At 38.3% G+C, this 9,970-nt stretch overlaps 1 protein-coding gene across 1 annotated transcript; it reads left to right on the top strand.

The window, feature by feature from the left end:
• The first annotated feature begins 2,181 nt into the window (after window positions 1-2,181).
• lin7c (lin-7 homolog C (C. elegans)) lies at window positions 2,182-9,753 on the top strand. The gene is made up of 5 exons (XM_037095611.1): window positions 2,182-2,386; window positions 3,623-3,741; window positions 3,875-3,946; window positions 4,119-4,328; window positions 5,317-9,753. The coding sequence occupies exons 1-5, from the start codon at window positions 2,350-2,352 to the stop codon at window positions 5,482-5,484; spliced, it is 606 nt and encodes a 201-aa protein (XP_036951506.1). The 5' UTR covers window positions 2,182-2,349; the 3' UTR covers window positions 5,485-9,753.
• Window positions 9,754-9,970: the final 217 nt, after the last annotated feature.

The following is a 9,970-nucleotide window of genomic DNA, read 5'->3' as shown; positions in this document are numbered from 1 at the left end:
TGATGCATTTCCAGTTGCAGCAGATGGGTGATACATGGTGGCAGTCTTACGGGTGGGGAAGGAGGCATATTCTTCAGATTTTGGCATTACCTGAACCACTTCCTTGCATTACTGAAACACAAACCTGCTGTCTGTCCTTTGATACTTTGGCATTTCTACACAGATCTTCACAGATTCACTCCAGCTTCACACGTGATATTTCACAATAAAAGCGCCTACACGTACAAGAGTAGACTAGCACAAGGCGGCCGTGGTTGTTCATGAGGCATGCCTGAGTTTGACACTGATGGATTCACCCACCCGTACGTTTGTGTACAATACACCCAACTTCTCAGTGCACTGTAATCCCACCTTCAAATCTTTCTCTTCTTTATGCAGTCGTACATTCTGTCATCAGAAAGAAACGTTTTGGTGTCAACATTCCCACCAGCAGACATGAACTCAGTGCATTACATAGTGACAACACCTTGCTTGCCAAGTTTAGATGCCACAGTTTAAGGTCGTAGCAGGATCACAATAAAACATGTGCACGCTGTCATCTTAATATCACGGAACATTTGCAGATTTACCCGTAATATAACGTCTTTCAGAAAGAGAAGACACTTCATCGGAACTTCACTGATATCTCATTTTGGTTCTACACTTGATCCCAACCACCTCATTTTACTTCCTCGTCATCAGCCAAAGGATAAGTGTGACTTCTGAAGAGAACCGGATGTGCCATTTCGAGATTTGGGGGGTGGAACAAAACCAACAAATGGCTGAGAAGAGAAGTCTAATGAACAGATGAAAGATGTTCCACTTTCTTCTTTACTCTTCAGAGGAGGCTGGTGAAGACGCTGTAAGTTATTTTTCTTTTACGGAAAAACAAATAGAGAGGGTCTTTAAGAGCGCCATCAGAGAGAAATTACAAGCAAACAAAAGGCAATGAATTTTCTTTTAAGAATTCAAGTTATTCCAGAAATTCGGACATTCTATTATCCTATGGGAAGAGAAGCAGCCGCTATGCCTTGCTCTTTATAGAAAATCCACCTTAAGAAAGAAGTGGTATGATACATTAAGATGTGTTCAACATGTCTGAGCACTAACACATCCTCAGCACTTAAGATAATGAATCAAACCCTCTCTCCTGGACTTGAGATGAGGTATTCTGTGCTGCACTATTTATCATGAGTAGAAGCTTCAGGCTATTTTTGTTTAACAAAGCACAAGAAATCCACCTCACGCATCCGGATCACTCAGTAATGCACAAAGTGGCTCTGAAATCACCAGCTGTCTTCAAGCCAAGTTGATATTTGCAGCTAAAGGCAAACCTACATTATCTTTTGTGGTCATAGATAATGCATGCAAACTGGTCTTACAGTGCGATGTAGGATTTCTATGAGTGAGATCTGTGGCTGTAGCATGAGGACAAAAAGAAAGGTGGGGGGGGGGAAATCAACATTTTTAAACAATGAATCGATAAAAAGGACAAAATGTGCTGCTTTGGGTGCTAAATTCAAGTCTGCTTTGCTTCTGGTCACGCCTCATTTTCGTGACGTCAGAGCAGGTGTATTACATCAGCTGTCAGAGGCAGACGCTTTGTGTTTCATTACCATCTGGGGTGTGGTCAGAAATGAATCATGCTTGAAAGTTTCAGCCCGCAGAGAGCAGTGCAGCAGCAGTTTTCTGCAGACTTGTCTGCTGGAGCCTCAACATGTGCTGCAGTAAACCAGTAGAGGGCAACAGAGAGCGGGAGAGAGAGAGAGTTCCTCCAGAGTGTCAGCGAAGAAGTCACAGAAGCTTCTGGCTGGTCCCTGGCTAGGTAAAGGTCCATGGATTACGGTCAACAGGACATTATTTGCATATGTGTAACAAGTCCTTGTGCAATAAGCATCAATGAATGCGATCAGTGCGGCTGATTAATGAATAACACAGTAATGCACAGATGTGCACTGATTCTGCTGACTGTGTGTTCATTAAGTTATAATGTGAAAGTGGGAACATTCAGCACAGAAGGCACATTTCAACAAAATATCTGGTAATTTATGGGTTACTTGGAAATGCATGATATATACAAAATGGTAAAAAGCACTGAATAGTTACAGAGGAGGCCTTCAGTGTTGTCCCACGATCAACCATTAACAACAGATTACGAGACGCTTGGTGGTCGGTGGCTCATCTACTTTACGAGAATCACGTGAACGCACCATGACACTGGCAGCTAGCCTAGCCGGCTAACTTGGCTAATCTGATTTATCGTCTCGGTTAAGCGCACGTAACGCTAGCACCGGATTACCAAATTCAGTTTTCCATATCTAGCGTTTAACGCAGTTTCTGTCTGACATTTACTAGCCGCCCATTTCAGGAATGGCATCGCTTGGGGAGCCTGTTCGGCTGGAAAGAGGTAAAGTTAATAGGCTAGCGTTAGCTTAGAAATATTTGTTGTGATACCAGGGAGACATTAACCTAGCTCAGCTAGCGTGAGCCAAACTGAGCTGCTGAATGTTTTTAACAGCATACCTTCTTGTTTAGTGGGCTAACAATGCACAAATTATATTTTGCGGATAGATAATGTGAATGACTTTGACCCTTTTGTCTGTATCCGTGGCACAGAGATGAATTAACGATAGTTCTTTCACGTCTACATTGTATTTCTCTTGGAATAAGCTAACTAGCTAATACAAGTAACAACATACAGTGATGGGTAAATCCAGCTTTTTTGTCAAATGTTCAACGTATGTTTGTATAAACAATTGAGGCTTTAATTCACTTTAATAGCGGCTTCATCACCAATAGCACCAATGCTGATACAGAGGAGATATTTGTTGCCGATTTTAATTCGGGCTTTGACTTCCTTTGAACAGGATGCTTAGCTCCTGCTGTGACTGTTAATACACAGTGGATATTACATAAGACCCATCTATGTAATGTTAATATGGGCAAGTAAATATATACATGAAACATTCTCTTCTTTATTGAGTATACTGAAATTTTGAATGCCGTTTAAAAGCCCTTATAAGCAGCAGTTGGCAGAGATTAGCACAGTAGTGAGCCCTCCGTGTAAGAACGAAATTAACTCAAAATGCAAAAACTGGAGGAAAATGGCTCACAAAAGTTTTTGCCATTTTCCACCAATTTCTTTGGTTGTTATGTCTTTTTGACATAACAGATAATGATGGTGACTAATGCAATTGCACGTAAAACATGAAGTTAATGATATGCTAACACTGAACTGTACTGAAGGTGATGTATGTGATTCAACACAATATGTCGCACTGATTCAGATGTCTTCATATTTCTTATTAATATGGGAGATAAATAGTGCAGTAAGCCAAGACAAGCATACCCACAGGGACAAAGTATGTATAATCAAAACAAGTCTAGGTCAATTAAATCTCAGACTAATACATGTTAAATGGCAGAAATTTGATTACAATTTTAACAACTAGTTTGTTATTTAAGACTTTTTTTGTGGTAACACTAAGAGTTTGTTTAACTAGTTCATATATTCTTGATTTTAGTTTCAGATCGGCGCTGATCGAGTACTGTCTTTCATACGGGGAACAGTCATTGCCTATGTGAATGCTTCCACTTGCAGCTATCAGTAAAACTCCTGGAGATGTATTTGTTCTTTTGACAGATATTAATCGTGCTGTTGAACTGCTTGATAAACTCCAGAGGACAGGGGAGGTGCCTCCGCAGAAGCTGCAGGCGCTGCAGAGGGTCTTACAGAGCGAGTTCTGTAACGCTGTCAGAGAAGTAAGACACTGTTCCTCTTAATACATATAAATATGAAATGGTATTAGTTCACTTTTCTGTTGTGTTTTGAAAACAGAGATTGCCTTGATTACTTTGTAGTCATGACCAACTATTATCTAATGATGTCTTTCAGGTTTATGAACATGTCTATGAAACAGTGGACATCAACAGCAGTCCTGAGGTCAGGGCCAACGCCACAGCTAAGGTTGGCCTCAAAGACCATCTAATACACAAGTATTTGACTTGTGCACATTTTTTTCTTTTCTCAGTTTTGGACGATTTGTTTTTGAAGTTGCTCAAGTTTAGCACTTCACAATGCCTGTTAAATACATTAAATCAAATATATTTGCAAAAGTTAAACACTGCTTTATTTATAGGCTACTGTGGCAGCTTTTGCAGCGAGTGAGGGACACTCGCATCCCCGCGTCGTGGAACTGCCCAAGACAGAAGAAGGTCTGGGTTTCAATATAATGGGTGGAAAGGAGCAAAACTCGCCGATCTACATCTCACGGATCATCCCAGGTGGCATCGCTGACCGACATGGAGGCCTGAAGAGAGGCGACCAGCTTCTCTCTGTTAATGGAGTGGTATGTTCAATTTGGAGAGTCTGTAAAACACTCTTCAGTCCGATGTACGTATTTTGATATAAACATAGGCATTCCCATACAGAGCGTAAAGCCAGAGAGGTGTTTGTGTAAACTTAGCTTCATTAACCACCAGCTGATAAAATAAGTGTATCCCACATTCACTACTTGTCAAGTCAGTTTTGTTTATATAGCCAAATATAACACATCTGAATCCTGTCATTCTGCTGTAGACAACACTTAAGATTTCAAACAGGTCAAACTGAACATAATCAGAATTCAGAAGAACTACAGCTTGAAGGTACCTTGTGTGGTTTTTGTCCTCAGTTTGTCAGAGAGGACACTCAAGCATGCGCCCCTGCATGTAGAGGGCAAACTCTTTGTTTTTTTTATGCTGTTCCTTTAATAACTGGTGGTTTTAGGATTGTCAAGATATAAATAAAGCAAAGCTAAGACAGAAGAAGACTGCTGCCATCCAAATATGGATCGAAATAATAGAAAGGAATATCCAGAATCTGAAAATGTTTAACAAGGGAAGAAGTGCGTACAACACGTTTATTAGGCCTCAGGGATACATCATGTACTTGGTCATAGTGGGAGTGTAAACATACATTTTCTATTTAAAAGAAATATAACTCCACAGGGTACCTTTTTTGAAGCCTCTTCACCACAGCTACAACATCCAGCAGTTGCTTATTGTGCTTAACTTGAAATTCCAGGATCAGCCAAAGACGATCATCCAATTGACTTTCTCATTAAAATGTCCAAATTACAATCTTTTTTATGGTAATTTGAACCACACTGCCAAAGCTTATGTTACGTTTATTGAATATCCAACAGAACTCATTGTTCCTTTCAGAGTTACTACATACCATGTGCTTAACAGTATATTTCTTTTTTGGTTAATAAACCTATAAAAACGGTAGCTTTAGTAATGGTTGTCGTAATGGTCGTGAGAAAATCTTACAGTACATTTCTTTGTTTTCCCCAGAGCGTGGAGGGTGAGCACCATGAGAAAGCTGTGGAACTCCTCAAAGCAGCTCAGGGCACCGTGAAGCTGGTGGTGAGGTACACCCCCAAAGTCCTAGAGGAAATGGAGTCACGCTTTGAGAAAATGAGGTCGGCGAAGCGCCGGCAACAGAACAGCTATCCCCAGTAGGATTTTTCCGTGTTGATGCCGTGCTCTCATATCTCTCCTCCTCGAGCCTTCTGGCCATTTATTCTGGTCTCTTTCTTATCTCCCTGCCCCCCCCTTTCCCAAAAAAAGCATAACAAACACTACAAGTTTAGCTTTAGTTCCTGCTCACACGTACTGTATATTGTGCTTCTACCTTTTTCTGTAGCATTTTTATTATCTGCCATTGTTAGACAGGAGACTACAACTCTAGATGAACACTAGAATGATCATGATTGTCAGTGTAGGTGGTCACTCACACGTGTGCATTATTTTTGAATTGACAATTTGAATGCAAAGCTATTGAGACCAACTACACAATCCCTTAGACTGGAAAGGTAGTGTTTTTAATTGTTTTATCACAGCCCACTACCAAGTGCCTCAGGGCAACATGTTTATCTTATGTACTGTGTTCACCGTTGTTTTTCTCTCTCTCTTTTTTTAATAGTTTAAAGTCAAGTCTTGGTAATTAAATGCTTGTGGCAGGAATTGCATCATGCTTTGCATCTATTGTTTTCATTTGATTTGATATAAATACATGCAAAACATATGTGAAACCCTTTAATTGTGCAAGCATAAAAAAAAACACAGTTTGATTTTTATTTATATGTCAGAATAGTGAATCTTTTGAGGAGTTAATGACATTCTGAATCTATTAAAAAGATATCTGTTTGTTTGATGATAAGGGAAACCACTGACAGGATGCTTCAAAACAAAAGTGATGGATTATCTTAAAGGTTTTTCTGGGCTTACCCTTTGAGTTTTCTAACTCCATACCACACTATTAAAAGCTCAGCAAGTACTGTAAGTGATGTAATGGGGTCTCAGCAACTCCTGAACCAAATTCCTGCCACCCCAGAGACTCACATTTTTACTTTTATCCAAGTAATAAATCAGAAGCGTTTACCTACGTGACATGAGATTTAAACTCTTCAACTTCTGATTAATTTTGTCTTCTGACATAGATCAGAAACTTTCTTCATGTCATGTTTTTTCCTTGCCCAGATAAAAACTGATAAATAATGATGAAAAGTCAGTTACTTAACATTTGTCTTTGATCTTTTCATAAAACCGCCTGTTAGCATTGTTTGCATCATTCAGTGAAAATTCAAAATGAAGAAAAATAAGATATTTGCAATATGACGCAATCTGAGTCACAGTAATGCCTGACGTGAGCTGTCATCATTGTTTTTGACGAATGACTGGCAGATATTGATGTCACACTTGCTGTATATGGCTGCTACGTATTCATCAACACTTTGCAGTGTTTAGAGGATTGTGCTTTAAATCTGTTGTATTGGCATATTGTTTTTAGTTCACAGTGAATGAAACATTTCCTGATTTAAGCTTTCAATTTATCCTGGTAATCACTGATTTCTTAAAGGACTAAAGATAAAAGTTGACACTGGCGTTTGGATGAGATAACTATTTACCTTAACGATCAGCAAATTACTTTAAACTTTCTGTGTTTCATACCGATTTCTTTGCGTACTTCAACATTTTTCTTTTATCATCCCTAACAGTTGTCTTTGTACATCATATACTGTAATACACAAACTGCTCATCATGTTAAAATAAGAATGATAATGGCACACATTTTATTACTCAATACTGCCAAACAGTCTTCGTTTGTTCTGATACTGGGAGTTAACAGGCTGATGTCAAAACGGTGTCAATAACCTCCAATAAACTGTATATCTAGGCTCTCCTGCTGCGTTTACATCTACAACACATATAGACACAGTTTTTATAGTCGTAAAATGTTTGCAGAATGCATGTTTAGCGTTCACACTGATATTCTTTGTATCATGAGAAAAAAAGTCTTACTTAAAAATCTGACAAGCCCATATCCTGCCCTTATGCCTAGATGCAACATGTCAATCAAACTTATCTTTATTCTGTATAAAAAAAAACACAAAACAAACAAAAGTGAGCATTCAGAGACTTTTCTTGCTTTCCCTGCAAAGGCGAACCCTCGTCATCCAGTCAATCAGGGTGTGCAACATCAAAATATCCCCAGACCAAATTTAATTTCAGATGTTTATTACGTTTCCATTGTAGACGTAACGTCACATGTATAAATCATTACGTGAACACGGCTTCATCCAGTCTCGGGATCAACGCCTCACATAATTGAGACAGGAAGGTAGTAATGGGGAAGATTGCTGTGATTTATCTAGCTGATGTAGAAATGAGATTGTGGATAAAGTAACAAACACACGGCAGAGTGTAAAAGCACGAAAACCATCAGTGTACTCTCTTTCTTGATGATGTCATACTAGTCCTCGACTGTTTGATCCACTCCCCACGAATGCAGTGTGGTTGGATCCAGTGGAGTGCCACTTAGCAGATGCAGATTTCTGAAAACGGCTCACTGACAGTTTATTTTCTTATGTAGCAACTTTTGTGATGTAGTTACTGCTTGTTGTTTTATCCATCATCTCTTAACACACGTTGATTAATGACAACTGCCTGTGACATCAGTTGCTCCACTCAATTGTAGATAGCTTCGAATTCTTTAAGTTGTTCTAGGCATTCAAAAATATGTATTGCTTTTTCCAAAATATGCTTGGGCTTAAACGTTTGTCCTTTTAAAAAAATTGCGCTGAAATTCATCACCTAGTGCTAAACATGCAACTATCACTGCAAGATTGGGGAGAGATTGGATCAGCCAGTGATGTGATATTTTTTTTCTTAATCTACACCTATGGAGCTAAATTCGCAGTTTGCTAAAGAAACTTTAAGACCTAAAACAGAAAATTCACCTTGGTATCTGACTGTATTTTATAGTCACAGTCTCTGAGTGTGTCCATTATTACCCTCCACATCAATTCAAAGTCTGTTGTTCCTTTAAATTTCAAGTTTATGGTGTCACTAACTTTTATTGTATTGTGTTACTTTAATATTCCTTGAAACAGTGCAAGATAAATTCTGATAGAATGAAGAGCACATAGCCCAGTTTGTGTGGCTGTGCTTACTGTAATCCTTCACTCCTAATGAAAAATGCAGAATTTTGGGTCAAAGTAATAAAATGAAACACACATTACTGCAAAAACTGAATGCAAATCAATAATCTATGCAAGGTTATTAAAAAAAAAAAAAACAACTTTGGAAATATCTTGTAATGGTGCAAAAAAAAAAAAAAGCTGTAATTGTACTGCAGAATGTTACTTAAAATGACTTCTTAAAAATTGTACTGAGACTTGTCTAATGTAATATGACATGCTCAACAATTTAAGGAGCGCTGCACTCAGACACATTGGAATTTCTGATCTTACGACACATTTACATTGTTTATTATCTCATAAAAGTAGTTGCAGTGAAAACTTCCATACGATATTAGCCTTGCTATTTAATTAATGATTGTCAGGATGTGTACTGAGGAATAGGCTTATGTGGAAGCGAAGTTAGCGATAGCTCACTCCTGAGGCTACTTTGAACATACTGTACTTTTGTTCGAGGCAGAGAATTTAGCAGAAGAGTCGGGGTGTATATAAAAAGTTGAAAGGTTTTAATATAATGTATAGTTTGTCACTTATTTGTGTTTTATCCAGCACTAGCTTGCTAGATTCGCAGCATACACACATGTATAGTAAATCAGGAAAAAAATGTAATGAGACTTGGTATTGATATTGCACAGTCACACACTCTCCACTGAATGTCACTGACCATCATCGAACTTAGTTGCACCATTTTGTGAAATACCCTTCAACTTTCTACCTGTTTTCCTTGTCTATATATTGGAATGGTCAATAGAGTATTTTTTATAATACTTTTTCTTTTGATATTTTTCTCAATTTTTATAAGTGATTTTTCCTAAAAAAACAAATACCGGGAATGATTGGTACTTCCATTTTGACTGTGTACCAGGGCCATATCAGCGAAAACTCTCTGAGAAGCAGCACCGACGTCGGGCGGTTGCAGAGATCTCTCGTCTGTATGAATTTACAGACTTCAGAGATGAACCGTCTGATGTCTTCACTTCTTTTCTGAGATCTCAGCTGATTCTTTTTTCTTTCTAGTACCAAGACCAAACTTGCAACAATTGTGAAAACTTTGATAATGTTTTGAAATGTTTTAGTCAGTGCTTGTTTAGGGTTATTACCGGTAGATTGTGTTGTGTTATTTTTGTGTTCCCTGGTTTCTTACCTAATTTACTGTGTTACATTGATGTGGAATGTAAAATGTTGTGATGTAGAACATGATGATTAATTGGATTGGAGCTAAATAAACTAAATATAACTAAATGCATCACTTTTGAAGGTCTTCTTGAACATCGTTTACACTGCAGCATCTAGTTTAGTTTCAGGCAACACACGTAACATCAGGAACAGCCGCCAAAGAGATGTCCTGATCAAAACGATAAGGTTATAAATGATAAGATGCCTCTTATCATTTAGTTCAGGTTTTGTTTTGAACATGTGAGACTTCTGTAAGTTGTCTTTTCTCATTACAATTATTGTGCCTGACA

This window comes from Acanthopagrus latus, chromosome 4 (genome assembly GCF_904848185.1).
Source record: "Acanthopagrus latus isolate v.2019 chromosome 4, fAcaLat1.1, whole genome shotgun sequence".
NCBI lineage: Eukaryota > Metazoa > Chordata > Actinopteri > Spariformes > Sparidae > Acanthopagrus > Acanthopagrus latus.
The sequence above is the reverse complement of the archived record's forward strand: the minus strand, read 5'-3'. Positions and strand labels throughout refer to the sequence as shown.